The sequence below is a fragment of the Tinamus guttatus genome, unplaced genomic scaffold, assembly GCF_059628265.1.
Source record: "Tinamus guttatus ecotype Peru unplaced genomic scaffold, ASM5962826v1 Tinamus_guttatus_pri_ptg000463l, whole genome shotgun sequence".
Classification (NCBI taxonomy): Eukaryota; Metazoa; Chordata; class Aves; order Tinamiformes; family Tinamidae; genus Tinamus; species Tinamus guttatus.
This window is the reverse complement of record NW_028288997.1, coordinates 123,447-141,384: the sequence shown is the minus strand read 5'-3', so window position 1 is coordinate 141,384 and position 17,938 is coordinate 123,447. Positions and strand designations below refer to the sequence as shown.

Here is a 17,938-nt window from a genome sequence, read left to right as displayed (position 1 = left end):
CGGGGTCCGCCGCCAGCCTCGCCGCTCCCCAGCGGCGCCCGCCGCCCCGCGCTCCCGCCGCCGCCGCCGCTGTGTTTTTTTATTGCTCTTTGCTTTTGCAACACTGTAGCGAGAAGAAAAGAGGAGGAGGAGGAGGAGGAAGGAGAGAGGAGGGAGGTTGGGGGGGGAGGAAAAAAAATCTCCTTACATGTGCAACAATCCTCTCCTGGCGTTTGCATAAAAAAAAAAGGGGGGGGGGGGTGGGAAGCGCGGAGGGGTGGTGGGAGGGAGGGGGGGGAAGCCGAGCCGCCTCCCGCCCCGGTGAGTCCCCTCCGAGCCCGGGCCACCCCCGACGCGGAGCGCCGAGCGCGGGCGGCGCCGCGGCCGCGCTGCCGGTCCCGGTGCCGGAGCGGCCCCGAGCCCCCGGTCGCCACCGCCGGGACACGGCCACGCTCGGGGCTTTCCCCGGCGGGGCGGGCGAGGGGGGCAGTTTCCTCTCCTCCCTCCCTCCCTCCGCTCCCCTCTCCCTTTCTCCTTCTCTCTCGCTCTTAATTTTTTTTAATGCAATTTCTCCAACTCCACCTTTGTTGTGCTGGGCGTCATTCCCCGCAGCCAATCCCGGCCGGGCAGCTGCCTGCAAATTACCGGCCATCCCGAGCTGCCTGCAAATTCCGGGCCATCCCAGGCTGCCTGCTCGCTCCCGGCCACCCCGGTTCCGCCACCGTCTTCCTGGTTATCCCGGGCCTCCCGCTGCCCATCCCAGCCACCTCGGGCCCCTGCGCGCTTCATCCAGCCCCGTGCTCCAGCAGCTCCGCTGGCAGCTCCCACCAGCACCTGCCCAAGGGCATGGGCAGGGGGGCTGCTGGGGACCCCCATACTCAATGGGGAGCAGCGAGCCCGGCCCTGCCAGCACCACCAAAACGCCGGCAGGAGCCTCCATGGGAAAGGCAGCCAAAAAATCCGGAGGGTTTTCCGCACTGTTTAGGGACAAAGTGGCCCCAAGCGCAGGTGCCAGCGGCCCCGCGTCTGACGCAAGCGGCTCTCGGGCCTCGGCCGCCGGCGAAAGTCGGAGGAGCTGCCGGCAGGAGCCGGGCCTGCTCTGCAGCCGCCGCCGCGTGCCAGGCGCTGCCGGGGCTAATCCCTTTGGCCGCAGATTAAAAAATATATGTATATATTTATCCTGCCTGGAAAGGGCTGCTTTGCTGAGCTGGTTTTCCTGTTCTAAATTAGGTGAAATGTCGCTCTTTTGCAAGAGGGAAAAAAATTGAAAGTAAAAATATGTAGACACGATCAAACCAAACATTTCAGTGTGGACATTTTTAATCTTTATTTTTTTATTTTTTTTCTAAGACTTATTTGAGTGGAAAGCAGTTTCCAGAAAGCCTAGCAGGTGCTTCCCCTCAATCATATCTATAATTCCCCCTTTCATTTTATTTCCAAAGCTCTCTCCCCACCCCAGGCTGGTGGTGCCACCCAGTCAAACACCCATTTAGGACTGGGGCCTCCCCAGGCAGCCCTGGTCACCACACTGCTGCTACCAAGCAGCCAACACAGATGGAAGGCCTGAAATATGAATATTTTCTTTTTTTTTTCCCTACCCAGAAGCAAAACTGCAGCATAAGAACAGTCCATAAAAACAAGCAGGGGCTTGGCAGAAATGAAGAGGCTTCCCAAAAATGCCCCAAAACGTTTCCCAGCACGCTCCTCTGCTCCGGAAATCTTCCTGCTTGCAAAGGGATTATTTTTTAATGGCTATTATTTTTCCCCGGGAGGATTTTTGTGAATAAAAGTGCAAGGATTGCACGCTAGGCACAGCAGGGCCAGCACAGCTCTGGAAAGGCTGGGGACTGGGGACCCAGGGGGTGCCCCATGGAGAGACCCAGGGCAGCTCCCCCTTCTTTTGCAGCCCTATTTATAGGGCCGGGCAGGTGGCCGGTCGCTGCCGCTAATGAGATTACGAGTAATCAGGGTTAATTTGGGGCTGGAAGGGGCCGTGGTGGGGCCTGGGTGCTGCTTTGCAGCTTGGGCTGGCGTTGCTGTCACCGCACCGAGGCTGCAGTGAGACCCGCAGTGCCACCTCACCCCCCCCCCCCAAAAGCCACCGCGTTCCTGTCCCTGTGCCAGGCTCACCCCCCCCCCCCACCAAAGCCACCGTGTGCCCAAGCTGGACTCACCGCCCCCAAAGCCACCGTGTCCCTGTCCCAGACTCACCTCCCCCCAAAAGCCACCGCGTCCCCGTTCTGGGCTCACCCCCCCACCAAAGCCACCGCATTCCTGTCCCCGTGCTGAGCTCGCCCTCCCCCACCAAAGCCACCGCGTCCCTGTCCCCGTGTCCCTGTGCCAGGCTCTTCCCCCACAAAGCACCGTGTGCCCGCGCTGGACTTGGCCCCCCGAAGCCACCGCGTGGCCGTTTTCCCCCGCGTGGCCCCAGGCCGCGGGCTCTGCACATGCGTCCGGGCGCTGGCGGAGGTGGAGCGCGGCGGCGGGAGCGCGGCCAACGGCGCCGGGCGCGCGGCCCGGGGGCCCCGGCGGGGGGGACGCGCCGCGGGGCCCCCCGGGGAGCGGGCGCTGCTGCTCTGCCACGTGCGGAGGCAGCAAAAGGGCCCCCCCAAAGGCTGCTGCCGTGGGGGGGCACTGGGCACTGTCCCTTCCCCCCCCCTCCGCCTCTTTATTTGGCATCTGCCAACGTGACACGTGGGGACCGGATATGGCAGGAGGTGGCTGGGAAAGTGGCACCGGGAGGGGGCAGGGAGCCACGTGGAGGGGAGAGGATCCCTGTGGGGGTGCAGGGAGGACCCTTCTGCTTGGGGTGGGACACGGCGAGTGTCCAGGGAGCACCATGGGGAGGGTCCGGGGACCACCATGGAGAGCATCTCGGGACGGACACAGCCAGCATCCCGGGATGTGATTCCATGTCGGTAGGGAGTATCCCCGGACCACCACGGCCAGCATCCCGGGATCACTGCGTCCCAGGAGCACCATGGTGAGCATCCCAGGATGGCTGCAGCAAACATCCCGGGATGGCCGTGGAAGATCCCAGCACAGCAGCAGGGAGCATCCCAGGACCCCCATGAGGAGCATCCCGGCGCGGGCCAGGGCTGAGCACTTTCAGCGGGGGCTCGAACCCCCAAGCAAGAAGACCCCATTCCTTCAGGGTGTCTTTAACATTCATTTCTTTATTAAAGCATGATACACAGGTAGGTTGGGAAGAAAAATATAAAATCAAAGCACGCAGTCATATAGTTTATTGTGGACACATGATTGCTAAAACTAAAGCAAGCCGCACACGGCCCCGTTGGGGAGAGGCTCCCCTGGGAACAGGCTGGGGGAAGCTGCAGGGGTTTCACCGAAATGCTCAAAATAATAGAAATAATAAAAAAGAACTAAAAAGGAGGCTTGGCACTACGACATTCATTAATATTCACCACTAATTCATTAAGACTAAGCTCAGATCAGCAACGATGTCACCACACCGGGCTGTAGAGCGCAGACCCTAACCCCGACCCTGGCCCTCGGTATATACACACGCACGCGCCACACCGGCTCCTCTCGCGCCAGAAGCACACGCAGCCTTTGCAAATAAATTACAAACTCCCCCAGTCGCTGGCATCAAATATACAGATCACTCCTCGCAGCTGGGGGGGATTAGGCACTTTTTCACTTTTTCCTTTTTTTTTCTTTTTTTTTTTCTTTTTTTTTTCTTTTTTAATATACTCTCACTGCAGAAGCACCAGCATTTTTTTCCTGTTTTTGTTTTGTTTGTTTTTTGTTTTTTCTTTTTTTTTTGCGGGAGGGACACACAATTTTGCACAATTTTCTCCCTTGCAAATACACAAGCCCCCCCCTCTACCAGACTATTTACATCCTGGCCCCGGGGGCGACACCGCGAAGTTAATGCAACCCCAGGGAAAGGCCCTGAGGGTTTTTTTTTTGGGGGGGGGGACACCCACAAAGTCAATCCAAGCAGCAGCAGCCCTGGGCACCCGGCAAAGCGCCCCAGTCCCAGGAAAGCGATGGAGAAAGAGGTGGAAAATGACGTGGCCCTTGGGGAAAAGGTCCCGGCCACGCGGAGCCCATCGGGCTCGTTAGCACCAAGAGTTCGTCAGGGTCCAGCGGGGAAGCGGGGAGGGGAATATGGGGCGCCCCGCTTTGTTACCCTCCTCTTTAGTGCTCCCCTTCCCTGCCCTTCTGCTCTTGGATATCCCAGGAAGGGATGGGATGGGGGCACCGAAAAGAGGGAAAGAAAAGAAAAAAAAAAAAGAGGAAAAATAAAAATACTCCTATTTAAAAATACTCCTATTTAAAAATACTCCTATTTAAAAATATCCCTGTTGCAGGGAGGGACCTGGGGGGCCGGAGCGGACCCATGTCCCCCGCCGGCCGCCGAGGCGCCTTAGCTGGGCATCTGCACCTCGTCGTACACGTCCTTGCCCTCCACCTCGTCCAAGGTGACGGTGGCGCTGTCAGCGTCCAGCTGCGGGCAAGGGGAGACCATTAGGCAGGGGGAGTCCGGGTTGGGACCGGGTTGGCCCCTGCGCGCGCCAGGGCCGCGGGGCTACATACGCATTGGAGCTCGATGTCCTGGAAGATCCTGGGCAGCAGGAAGCGCCGGAGGGGCACGGTGAGGATGAGGACGAAGGGCAAGGCCAGCGAGGCCGGCGTGGACTTCACCACCCATAGCACGGCCAGGGTGACGATCTGGGTGAAGGTGAAGAGGTGCATGCGCCAGGTCTTCACCTGAGGGAGGAAACGCCGAGGGGGATCAGGAACTTCCAGAGTTTTAGGGGAGCATCCCATGGGGATCCATCCCAGGACACCCCCAGCTCCATGGCCGGTCTCTCCTCCCTGGGATCAGGCACTCACCATTTTGACGTAGGGTTCGTCAGGGTGATACTTGGGTGGCATCAGCATGAGCAGGATGCGGTCAAAGAGCTGGATGCCGAAGAGGGAGGTGACGCCCATGTAGAGGAAGATGCCAAAGAGCACGGCCAGCGGGATGTACTTCAGGATGGGCTCCATGAGGATGGAGATGCCTGTGGTGGAGAAGAGCAGCTCAGGGCGCTCCAGCGTGGTTGGGGACAGCCAGGGGACACGAGGGACGTCGTCCCGCACGGAGGGGCTCACCAACGAGCACGGCCACCAGGAAGCCGCTGATGCGCTGCTCCTTGACCTCCAGGATCTGGGCCTTGTCGCCGGGGGCCGAGGCCTTGCTCATGACGGTGAGCGCGTTGGCGTGCGTGATGGTGCGCACGGTGGTGGCGCTGAGCCAGGGCATGCCGAAGAGCGCGGCCACGCCGCCCATACCCACGATGAGCAGCAGGTCCAGGTGGAAGCCCGAGCCCTTCACCAGCTTCCGCTCGGGCTTGCTCACGATGAGGCTGGGGGGAACACCAGGCATCATGCATGGAGGCCCTTCATCCCCAACGCTTCTCCTCGCCGTTGTGCAGCTCCCCTGACGCGCTGCAACCCCCTCCCCGCTGCCCCTTACGTCGTGATCTGCGTCTCGAGGAAGATGAGGATGAAGACCAAGAGGGCTGGCACCACGGAGGCGAACATCATCCAGATAGGGAAGATCTTATGGTTGCCCAAGGGGTGGATGAACCAGCCGCGGGCGGCCGCGTTGGTCACCTCGAGGCCTTTGGGCACCTTCAGTTTCTGGACAGGAGGAGAGGGAGGGCAGTGAGGGGCTGCAATGGGGGCACGAGGCCGGGTTGGGGGGTCCCAGTGCCTGGATGGGCCCTGGCGGTACCTGCGTGTACGTGTCCTTGATGAAGAAGTCAACGAGCGCCATGACGAAGATGGAAATGGGCACCCCGAAGTCTCCGATCAAGCGCCGGACCTGTAGGGAGAACCTGGATCACCACAGCTCTCCGAGGAGTTTGGGGATGGCACGCGGCGAGTTTGCAAGTTCTCAGTCCCCCCGCGAAGCCAACGCCGCCGCTCGCGTGCACCTTGCCGGGCAGGAACGCGCTGTTCTTGAACTTGCGGAGGAAGAGCGCCAGGAAGAAGGTGCCGGCCATGAGCACCAGGGAGAGCAGCGCCGTGTTGGGCTCCTCCACGGGGATGGCCGTGGGGTGCAGCGTGGGCGTCACGTTGTGGTGACGCTGCAGCGGGTGGGCCTTGAAGATCTGCTCAGGGATGGAGAAGCGGCTCAGGATCCGGTTGGGATGGAGCACAGGCCACCACATCCCTCCGGACCCCCATCCTGCACCTTGAAGAGTTTGTCGAAGGTCTCGAAGATGAAGATGAGGGAGATGAGGAAAGAGAAGATCTCCTGGGTGTAGCGGGTCAGGTAGCGCACCAGGATGCTGCCCTCGCAGGCCACCACCACCAGCACGAGCAGGATGAGCCAGAAGCCCACCCAGACGCGGCCCACGATGTACTCCATGTCGTTGCTCTCGCAGAACTGTCCCAAGGAGAGGACGCGGCCCTGTCACCTCCAGCCCCTGGCCATGACCCAGCCTGGGTGTCCTGTGACGGCCCCATGCCCGCACCCAGAGGCTGAGGGATGGGGACGGGGCACCCTAGGGCTGTCAGCACCCATGGGTCAGCACCCACGGGGCACCATCTGGCTGGCATCTCCCATGGGACCATCACCCATGGAGCAGCACCCACAGGGCACCATCCAGGTGGCTTCGCCCATGGGACATCACCCATGTGTCAGCACCCACGGGGTGCCATCCAGGTGTCATCGCCCAGGTGGCATCTCCCATAGGGCATCTCCCTGGGACATCACCCAGGCATCAGCCCCCGCAGGGACCATCAGCCCCTCGCGGTGGCCCGGGGGCACCCATGGGCGCAGGCCAGCACCCACCGTGAAGAAAGACTCCTCGAAGACGAGCAGGGGCCCCGAGAAGCCGACGACGAGCAGGGGCTGGGCGCTGAGCAGGCTGAAGAGGACGCACTGCACGCACGTGGCGACGAGCAGCTCCGACACCCCCATCATGCCGTTGGTCTTCTCACCTGCAGAGCGGCGGAACGGGTGAGCGCGGACCCCCTGTCCACCCCCACGGCACCCATGGGTGCTGTTGCCGTGGGAGGAACAGCAACCCCCATTCCCCTCCTTGGGATGATGGAGCGGGATGATGCTCCAGGGGGTGGTACCCTCTCTCCATGCCCCATCCCTGTGCCCTGCCTCGGCCCTCCCCGTCCCCTGGGATGTCCCCAGCCTGTCCCCCCCATTACTCAGCAGGCCTCCGAAGGTGATGGCGGGTGACAGGGCAGCAAAGTAGATGAAGATGACGGCGGCCAAGCACTGGGGATTCAGGGCGTCCGTGATGTCACTGAGATACTTGGGGTAGCGGCGGCGGATGTCCCGCACCAGCCCCCCGAAGGGCCGCCCCGTCCGCTGCAGGGAGTTATCGTCCCCCGCCGCCGCCGGCACCGGTGCCACCGGCTGCCTGTGTCCTGCAGGGACGAGTAGGTGACAACGGGGACATGCGGTGCCCAGGCCACCGCAGAGCGAGGTCAACACCAGGGCCGGGGTGTCCCCCCCGCCGTACCCGGGTCCAAGGGGGAGTCTCTGCCGGGCGGCTGCTCCGGGCTCTGGTAGCGGCGCCGCAGCAGCTCCCGCCGCAGCGGCAGCAGCCCCTGCAGCTGCTCCTCGCCCTGCGTCTCGGCGGGCAGCAGCACCACGCTGGCCTCCAGGAAGGCGTCCACGCCGTGCAGCAGCTCCTGGCGGCTCCGGGCCAGGTAGGCGTCGCGGCGAAACACCTGCGGCGCGGGGACACAGCGCGCGGGGACGTGGGGACGCGGGAAGCGGGGATGTGGGGTGTGGGGACACGGGGATGTGGGGCGTGGGGCAAAGGGACGTGAGGACATGGGGACGTGAAACATGGGGCCATAGGGGCGTGGGGACCTGGGGACAAAGGGACATGGGGACATGGTGACACAGGACGTGGGAACATGGGGTCATAAGGCATGGGGACACAGGGATGTGAGGACATGGGGCAAAGGGGCATGAGGACATGGGGACACAGGGTGTGGGAATACGGGGTCACGGGGCATGGGGACATAGGGACACAGGGATGTGAGGACATGGGGCAAAGGGGTGTAAGGACATGGGGACACAGGGTGTGGGGACATGGGGACACAGGGATGTGAGGACACGGGACAAAGGGGAGTGAGGACATGGGGACGTTGAACGTGGGGCCATAGGGACGTGAGAACATGGGGACACAGGGACATGGCGACACAGGGCGTGGGAACATGGGGTCAGAAGGCATGGGGACACAGGGATGTGAGGACATGGGGCAAAGGGGCATGAGGACATGGAGACACAGGGGCATGGGGACATGGAACCATGGGGATAAAGGTCAAAGGGACATGAGGCCACAGGTGATGAGGGCGTGGGGACATGGAGCAAAGGGGCACAGGGGCATGGGGACAGGGGGACACAGGGATGTGGGGATATGGAGCAAAGGGGCCCAGGGGCATGGGGACAGGGGGACACAGGGATGTGGGGATATGGAGCAAAGGGGCCCAGGGGCATGGGAACACGGAAACATGGAAACACAGGGATAAGGGGCAAAGGGACATGGGACCACAGGGATGTAGGGACATGTGGCAACGGGGCATAGGGGAATGGGGACATGGAATTACAGGGACAAGGGGCAAAGGGACATGAGGCCACAGGAGATGAGGGCGTGGGGACATGGGATAGAGAGGCATAGGGGCATGGGGACAGGGGGACACAGGGATGTAGGGACATGGGGCGAAGGGCATGGGGTATGGGGGCATGGGCACATGGCAATATGGGGACATGGAACCACATCCACAAGGGACAAAGGAGATGAAGGCACGTGGAGTAAAGGGACACAGGGGCACAGGGCCACGGGGACAGGGCTGCACTGGACCATGGGGACACGGGGCCAGTGGAGCAGGGGACGTGGGACCCCCTGCGCGTGGGGACACGGGGAGCGGAGCGGGTGCAGGAGCCCTACCCGGTCGGCCATCATGGTGCCCATGGCGCAGCCGATCTCGCCGTAGCTCACGGGGCGGCTCTCGGGGCCCAGCACCACGACGACGAAGCGCACGGGCAGCGGCACCGCCAGCACCGCGTCCAGCACCGCCGCCTCCTTCAGGCGCACGAACGCCAGCGCCGGCTGCTCCAGGGCGGGCACGGAGCCTGGTGGGACCATGGGGCCGTGTGGGACAGGACGGGGTCAGCAGGGTGCCCGGCACAGGTCACAGGCACACGAGGACACAGGGAGGGTGAGGCCAGAGGGATGTGGATGCCCACGGAGACACAAGGACACCAGGACACAGGGATGCAGGGTCTTGGGGACGTGGGGAAAGCGGGAGCAGACAGGAGGGACGTGGGGACCAAGGAGCACAAGGACATGAGCAGGTGGAGCCATGCAGGCGCGTGGGGACAGGGAGTCATGGAGACACTCGCCCAGGGCATGGGGACCCAGGAGCATGGGGACACAGGGAGGACAGACAGGAAGACACATGGGAACAGGACCCTGGAGGGGACCAGGAGCAGAGCCAGCAGCACGGAGGGCTGGGAGGGGACAGCGAGGCTGGGGGAAAAAGCGAGTGGAAAAGGCAAGAGAGGCGGCGGGTGAGCAAGCAGCAGCGGGGGCACAAGGCAAAGCGCTGCCCCAGGCACCCACCCCAGGCCCAGCACTCACCCACGAGCACCAGCGAGGCCTCGGCGTCCTTGGGGACCTTGCTGGGGAGCAGGGGCTCGGCCACGCCGTGCTGCAAGGTGGGAAGGCCACTGTGAGCTGTGCACACTTGCCCGGCGCCCGCGCTACCCACGCGCCATCCTGCAGCTCTGCGCCTGCCCTGCACCACGCGGTGCATGTGTGTGACGGGCAAGGGTGCGTGCATGTGCATAACATTGAGAGGATGCATTAATCCACATGACGTGTTAGGGTGTGTGCATGCGCGTGTTGGTGCAAGGGTGCATGCATGCATATCTGCAAGGGTGCATGCATGCGTCAGTGCAAGGGCAAGTATGCATGCGTCATGCAGCAGTGCAAGGGCACATGCACATGACAAGTGCAAGGTTGCACGTGCATGCATGTGCATGATGGTGCAAGTGTGCGCATGCACAGGGCTCTGCAGCATGCATGCACACAACTGAGCACCATGCACATGCACCCGCGACCCTCCCCGTCCCGCGCCCGCCTCGCCAGCTCGCCCACCGCCAGCAGGGACATCTCCATGGACTGCTGCTCCCGCAGCGGCACCTTCTCCGGCTCCTCTCGCTTCGGGGCGCGCACGGACTCGGCCTTGCTGGGGTGCCTGCACGCGGGGGGACACGGCCGTGAGCCGGGCGGGCACGGCCGTAGGGCAACAGGGCTTTGGGGACGCCCCGGCGCGGGGCCCTACTTGTGCTGCAGCAGCAGGGTCTTCAGGATGGCGTCGCGGTTCTTGCTCTTCACCTTCCCGTCTTTGATCATCTGGTCGACGAGCAAGCGGGCGACGTCCGCCAGCGACGTGGCCGTCACGTCCAGGAGCACGGTGCCTGCGGGGACAGCACCCGTGAGCGCGGGGACACGCGGGCGCCCGCCCCGCCGCCCGCCGCCCCCACCTGTGCCCAGCGCCTGGCTGATGTCCTGCAGGCTGCGGCAGGTCAGGAAGGGCACGTGTCCCCCCTCGGCGGCGTCCTCGTCCAGCCCGAGCCAGCGGCCGGCCTCCATCCAGCACTGCTCCGCGGGGCGCAGCTCGTGCAGCTCCACGTAGCCCTGCGGCGAGAGGCGCCGCTGTCACCGCGCGGGGGCACCCGGCGTCCCCCGGTGTCCCCGGGGACCCGCGGCGCCCCGCGCAGCACCCACCTCATGGGTGTCCCGCCGGGACACGGGCCGCCTGCTCCCCGCCGCCTCCAGGTCCACATCGGTCTGCGACGGAGCTGCGGGCAGGGGGACAGCCCCATTAGCTGGCCCATGGCCACCCCGCGTGTCCCCTGCCTGTCACCCCCGTCCCAGACCCCATTGGGGAATGATGGATGTGTTCCTCGCCTCTGTCACCCCCATCCCTGTCCCCATTATGGGTTGCTGGACCTGTTCCCCCATCTGCTGTCCCCATCCCAGACCCCACTGGGTTTGCTGGATGTGTCCTTCATCCTTCATTCCCATCCCAGACCCAGCTGGGGTGGCTGGATACATCCCCAACCTCTGTAACTTCCATCCCAAACCTAGCTGGGGTGGCTGGACACATTTCCCCTCTGTCACTCACATCCCAGACCCCACTGGGGGTGCTAGACGTGTCCTCCCTTCTGTCACCCCTGTGCCAGACCTGGTTGGGCTGGCTGAATGGGTGTCCCCATCCCAGACCCCCTGGGGTTGCTGGACGTGTCCCCCACCTCTATCACCCACATTGCAGACCTGTTTGGGGCTGCCGGACACGTCCCCCTTCCATCATCCCCTTCCCTGGGTGCTGGGCACTGCCATGGGCATCGCCAGGGGCCGGGGCTCTGTCCCCGGTGCCCCCAAGCCTGGCAGCAGCTTTGCACGGGGCCACCACACACCATGGCCACCACGATGCTGCCCGTGGCCTCCTGCTCCCGCACGGTGCCAGCCCGTCCTCACCAGCCCGCGTCCCCCTGTGTCCCCTGTCACCGCGACGCCCGGCACCGTCCCCAGCCCCTGCCTACCTGCGTCCCCCCCCGTGCGCTCCCCGCCGCCCCCGCGCGCTGCCGCCCTATAAACCCGCGCGGGGCCAGGCCCCCCGCCCCGCGTGCCCCGTAAATGCCAGAGCACTTTGCCTTTGCTGACTGTAAACACGGGCGCGCGGCTGCCGGGCCGCCCCGGCAGAACGGTGCCAAGGGGACAAATGGCCCTGGCCACAGGACACTCGGGGACTGGTGTGTCCCCTGGGTGCGCAGGCTTTGCTGGTGCCCCCCGTCCCATGGATGGCCCCCAAGCTGTGCCCAAATAGCCACAGGGCTCCTCTGCAGAGCCAGGATGGTGCAGGGCCCCCCTGCAAACTGCCCCCCGAAACGGCGCCAGGGCCTCGTGCGCCACATCCCGACCGGACCCGGCCCGGAGCCGCCCGGTGCCGGCTGCCGCCTGCCGCCGTTCAGCCCCAAGTGGTTCTTGTCCTCACCCAAAACAAAGACTTTATTTAGCGTCAATCAGCGGGCGATCACGGGCAAGTGGCAGCGGTCACCCGGCAGCGGCGGCGGGCGCGCCAGCAGCCCTGACGCCAGGGTGACGGGCATGCCAGGGCAGCCCGAATGGGTGCCCCGCGGCAAAGAAACCTGCAGGGCTGTGTTGGTCCCCGCTTTCTAACGTCTGCCACGGGGGTTTGTCCCCCCGCTTCTAATGCCTGCAGCAGGGTGGGGGGTCACTCACTTTGCCCTGCGAGCCGGCGGTGGCTCCCCCGGTCCGGGGGCTCCCCGACCGCCTGCTGGCTCCTGTCCAGGTCATAGGATCCCCGGTGGCTGGGCAAATACTGGCTGAAAGACACACAGCAGCGGTGGTGGCGGGTGCCCCCCGCGGGCGGCGGGGACGGGGCTGTCCCCGCGTGGGGACACTGTTGGCCGCCGTGTGCTGGCGGGACTCACCGCAGGGGTGTCAGCTCCTTGGCTCTCGCCCTCCACGGGCGCCAGGGGCTGCCAGTGCCACCGCCACCGGCCCCTGTGCAAGACATGCCGCGACGTTACCGTCACCGCGGGCACCCCCTCCCGGGTCCCCAGGTCCCCGCGGTGCCCTGAGCCCATCCTGAGCCCTGTCGTTCGGGAGTAACATCGGGCTCCGCTGCCTGCAGTGCCCTTCCCGGCCCCTAAAGGACGGCAGAGGCTCCCGGTTGCCCTCGGCTATCGAGCGGGAGCCGGTGGGAACCAGCACGGAGCTGAGCCGGGGACATGGAGCCAAGCGGGCGGCACAGAGCCGAGCCGGCAGGAATGAGCACGGAGCTGAACCGGCAGCGTGGAGCGGAGCCGGCAGGAATGAACACGGAGCCGAGCCGGCAGCCTGGAGCAGAGCCGAAAGGAATGAGCACGGAGCCGAACCGGCAGCGTGGAGCGGAGCCGGCAGCCGGGTGCCCGGGTGGATGTGCCACTTGGGGCACTGTCTCCAAATCAGCATAGCACAAAATCCCTGCAGGGATGATCCCAGTTGAACCCTCTGGACACAGTGTCCAGGGTCACAGCAGGGCTGGGAGCCAAAACGCCCAGCCCCACTGCTGGGAAATGTTCCCCTTCCTGGAGGAGGGAAGGACGGAGCCCAGGATCAGCTGCCACAAAGTCGGCATTGCGGCACTGGGAGGTGGCACCTCGCTGGGCACCGAGGCATCTCCAAAGGGCTCCACCACTTCTGTGTGACAGGACCCTCGGTGTCACATGTGCCAGGCTCCGTGCTGGCCGTGGCACTTTTACAACGCCGGTACCCACACATTAGTGCCCATGCAACACTGATACCCATGCGGTGCAGGATCCCTGCAACCCAGTGCCCATGCAACGTAGCTCTCCATGCAGCACCTTTGTCAATGCCCTGCTGGCACCCATGCAACACTGGTGCCCATGCAACACTATCACCTTGCAATGGTGGCACCCATGCCATGCTGTAACCAACGCGATGCCACCGTGATTGCAGTGCTGGCACCTACCACACGTGCCCATGCAACACTGACCCCACACAACACCACTGCCCATGCAACGCTGGTGCCCACGCAGCACTGGTGCCCGTGCAGTGCCAATACCCATGCATGTGTGGCACCCATGCAGTGCCAGCGCCCATGAATATGTCACCCATGCAATACCAACACCCATGAATATCTGTCACCCAGGCAATGCCAACACCTATGCGTGTGTATCACCCATGCAGCCCTGGTGCCCATGCAGCCCTGGTACCCATGCATGTCTCGCCTATGCAATGCCAGTGTCCATGCAGTGCCAGCACCCATGCATGCCTGGCATCCCCCCTGCCATCTCAGCGCCCCCCCAGCAGCCAGCGCAGCCACTCACTGCTCATCTCCCCCAGTGAGATGGATGATGTCCGTATGCCAGGGTCTTCGTAGCCTTCAGGGTCCAGATTTTTCCTCATCACGTCCTCGTAGACGTCCTGTGGGCGAGAGGAGGGTGAGGGCAGGCAGGGGGGTCCCCAGCTCCCGGCCGGGGCCGCGGGCGCAGCGGGGGCCAGGGCCGCCGGCGGTGCCTCCCTACCTGGCCTGGCCCCTCCATGGCTCCTCGCTGGGCCCTGCCGCCGCCGCGCTGGCTCCCTGCACTCAGCCCGGGGGCACCATAACCCCGCGGCCCCCGGCTCTGCGGCGGGCGGCAGAGAAAGCACGTTAGGACTGGGGGGGGGGACACGTGGGAGCCCCCCCGGCTGCCGCTGCAGCAGAGCTGTTTCCCCCAGGATGGGGCCGTGGGGACGTCCCCGCAGCCCCGACGTGTGGGACACGTAATGGGCTCCCTGGGTGCTGGGAAAGGTCCCGGGGGAGGTGCTGCCCTGTCCCACGGGACACCCGAGTGCCGGCAGCGGGATGGGAAAGCAGACACGGACGTCGAGAGGAGGCTCTGGAGGAGCATCGGGGCCAGGTCTCGGGGGAGGGGAAATGAACCCAGGTCCTGCAGGGGGGATACACCCGGGCCGGGTCCCACGGCCAGCCCCAGGTCACGGCGCGTAGAGTCCCGCGTCCGCCTGGCCCAGACCCAGCTCCGAGGTGAGAAAGCAGGAAGCGAGACCCGGAGGGGCTCCCGGAGACCCCCGAGGGCAGGAGGGAGCCAGCGCCCCCAGCACCCAAGGGAGCCGCTGCCCGCCCCGCCCCGGGGGCTGCAGGGTGTCCCGGAGCCCCTGGTCGCCCGCAGCCCCCGCAGGGCGCCCACGCGGGCGCCCACGGCGCGCGGGGCCGCCCGCAGCTGCGTCCACGGCCGCGCTCCGCGGCTGCCCCGGGGCAGTGCCCGGTGACACCGCCAGGGGGCGCCCCTCCCCCACGCCACCTGCCCCGGGGGTGGGGGGCAGCATCGCGGGGGGGGCCCAGGTGTCCGGGCTGCCCCCGTCCCCCGCACCCCCGACCCGCTGCCTCCCTCCCGTCGGGGGAACCGAGGGGCGCTGCGGGCGCCCGGGGCCCCCCGCCCCCCAAGACCGCAGCACCCCAGGGTGGGGGCACCCACGTCGAGGGCGGCACCCGCGTCGCGGGGGGGCGCGAGGCTGGGGGGGCTCCGGGGGCTCCGGGACCCCCCGCTCTCACCAGGCGCCGCAGCAGCTCCGGGCCGGGACGCGGGACCCGGCGGGGCCGCGGGAGCCGCCCCGGACCCGCCGCCTCCTTCCTGCCCCGCCTGGCCACGGCCACGGCCGGGGCCGCTGCCCGCTCCGCCGGCCGGGCCCAGGGCGAGCGCGGGCGGCTCCGGCCCCTGCCCCGGCTGCAGCCGCCTGATAACGGCGCGGAGCCGCCGCGCCGAGCCCCGGCACCGGCCCGTGTGACAGCGCCGACCCGGCTCCGCTAGCCCCGACCGGGCTCTGCTAGCCCCGACCTGGCTCTGCTAGCCCAAATCCGGCTCCACTAGCCCCGACCCGGCTCCGCTAGCCCCGACCCAGCTCCGCTAGCCCCGACCTGGCTCTGCTAGCCCCAACCTGGCTCCGCTAGCCCAAATCCGGCTCCACTAGCCCCGACCCGGCTCCGCTAGCCCCGACCCGGCTCCGCTAGCCCCAACCCGGCTCCGCTAGCTCCGACCGGGCTCCGCTAGCCCCGACCCGGCTCTGCTAGCCCCAACCCAGCTCCACTAGCCCCGACCCGGCTCCGCCAGCCCCGACTGGGCTCTGCTAGCCCCGACCTGGCTCCACTAGCCCCAACCCGGCTCCACTAGCCCCGACCCGGAGCCGCTAGCTCCGACTGGCCTCTGCTAGCCCCGACCTGGCTCTACTAGCTCCAACCTGGCTCCGCTGGCCCCTACCTGGCTCCACTAGCCCAGACCCGTCTCCACTAGCTCCAAACCCACTCCACTAGCCGAGACCCAGCTCCTCCAGCCTCGACCCATCTCCTCTAGCCCCAGCCTGGCTCTGCTAGTTCTGACCTGGCTCTGCTTGCCCAGACCTGGCTCTGCTAGCACCGAACCAGCTCCACTAGCCCCGGGCTCAGCTCTGCTTGCCTCGACCCTGCTTTGCTTGTCCCAGCGCCTCTGTCAGCCTCAGTTACCTCTCTGCTAGCCCTGTCACCATCTCTGCCAGCCCCAGCTCCAGCACCGGCAGCCCCAGCCCCATCTCCGCTAGTTCCTGCCCCTGGGGAATGAGGCTGGGGGCTCCAGGTGGCCCCAGGTCCAAGGCAGCACCAGCATCATCGCAGGCAGCATCATCCACATGGAGCCCAGAGCTCCCACTACCTCAGCACAGGGCACGTAGCTCCCGCACCAGGCAACCCACCTGCACCCCACACTTTGCATCCGATGGTTTAGTATGGAGCCCATAGCCCCCACACCTTGCATCCTATGGGCTTAGTATATGGAGCCCACAGCTCCCACATCTTGCATCTTATGGGCTCAGTATGGACTCCATAGCTTCCACATCTTGCATCCTAGAAGCTCAGTGTGGAGTCCCCAGCTCCCATGCTATACATTGCATGGCCTCAGAATGGATCCGTACCTCCCGCATTTGGTATCACTCAGCAGGGGACTCCCACCCCCTATATCCAGCATGCCCAGCACGGTGTCCATACCGCCCACCCCACGCTGGGGGTGCTGCACCCCATGCCACTGGGTTCCGCATGGAGCCCGTGCCCATCGGCACAGCACGGCACCCGTAGCGCCCGCCGCGACGCCCGCCGTGCCCGCGCGCCCGCCCTCGCACCTACCGCGCGCGGTGGCTCCGGCGCCTCCGCTGCCCTGGGCGCTCGCAGGACCGACGCGCCCGCGCCCGGCTCCCGAATGCCGAGTCACGCTGGGCCCCTAATCTGGCGGGGCCACCAGCCCGCGGCCGCTCGCCCGCCCTTGCCCCCCCCCGGCCCCGTAAACAAGGTTATCGGGGCGCAACATCTTGCGGTGTCGGGGACGGCCCTGGCCGCCCGCCCGGCTGCCGCAGGCGCCCCGGGATTCCCGGCCGGTCACCCCGCTCCCCCCGCACCCCGTGCCCCCGTCCCGCTGCCCTATCGCCCCTGCCCTGGGGTTTCCCTTCGGGGAAGCCCCGGGAATCCCCTTTCCGGAGCTTGTTTACTGGGATTTGATTTTTTTTTTTTTTTACTTAAAAAAAAGCATCACAGCGTTCCCAGGGAGGTTTTCCCCACTGGCACAAAGCCGAGGCGGTGGCAGGGCCCATGGGTGGCATGGAGAGGACGTGTCCATCCATCTCTCTGTCTGCAGGGAGGCTGCGACTCCTGGAGCGTCTCCGTCCGTGGACGTTTCCAGGGCAATCCCAGCCGGGTGCGGGTGCAGTGGAAGGTGCAGGAGAGCTGCCTTCCCTGCCCTGTTTCGAGGGGTCCCTTGGGTGCTGGGGTGAGACCCGTGGGGCTTCAGCTCAGCCCGCTGGGGGCATCAGGCCCAATGTGCCGGATCCTCCCCTCGTGCTGCAATCATGGGCCCCAATTCCTGCTGCAAAGTAGCACAAACAGCCCCGAGTCCTGCAGCGAGCGGGACTGACGGATACAGCCCTGGGACCTAAGAGGGGGCACAGCTCAGTTGCTGCAAGCTGAGGGGCACACGTGTGCATGCATGTGAGCACATAAGTGTGCATGTGCATGCATATGTATGTATCCATGCAGAGGTGCATGCGCATGAACGTGTGTGCATGTGTGTACGCACACAGGGGTGCGTGTGCATGCACGTGTGCGCATGCATGCAGGGCTGCGTGTGCATGCATGCGGGTGCACATGCATGTGTGTGTGTATCCATGCAGGGATGTGTGTGCATGTATGCGCACGCGCATGCCTGCAGCCGCCGGCGGGTGCAGGCACCCATGGGTGCGCGCGTTCGCACCCACCCAAGACGCTCGGCGGGACGCGCGGGGGCCGCGGTGGCCCCGCGTTGGGCGCTGCGATTAGCCGGGCGGCACCGCCCGCCCTTATCTGGGTGCTGCCA

The 17,938-nt window shown here is 65.4% G+C and overlaps 1 protein-coding gene across 1 annotated transcript; it reads right to left on the bottom strand.

The window, feature by feature from the left end:
- Positions 1–4,369: 4,369 nt before the first annotated feature.
- Positions 4,370–16,756, bottom strand: SLC4A1 (solute carrier family 4 member 1 (Diego blood group)). The gene is made up of 21 exons (XM_088532616.1): positions 16,720–16,756; positions 14,096–14,194; positions 13,898–13,994; positions 12,497–12,569; positions 12,285–12,388; positions 10,767–10,840; positions 10,321–10,676; positions 10,113–10,233; positions 9,615–9,684; positions 8,922–9,106; positions 7,482–7,692; positions 7,165–7,386; positions 6,794–6,942; positions 6,191–6,385; positions 5,931–6,107; positions 5,729–5,818; positions 5,468–5,634; positions 5,104–5,357; positions 4,843–5,012; positions 4,543–4,716; positions 4,370–4,453 (listed from the first exon to the last, which is right to left on the bottom strand). Exons 2-21 carry the CDS (start codon positions 14,111–14,113, stop codon positions 4,373–4,375), a joined length of 2,988 nt encoding a protein of 995 aa, XP_088388742.1. The 5' UTR covers positions 14,114–14,194; positions 16,720–16,756; the 3' UTR covers positions 4,370–4,372.
- Between the last annotated feature and the right edge of the window lie 1,182 nt (positions 16,757–17,938).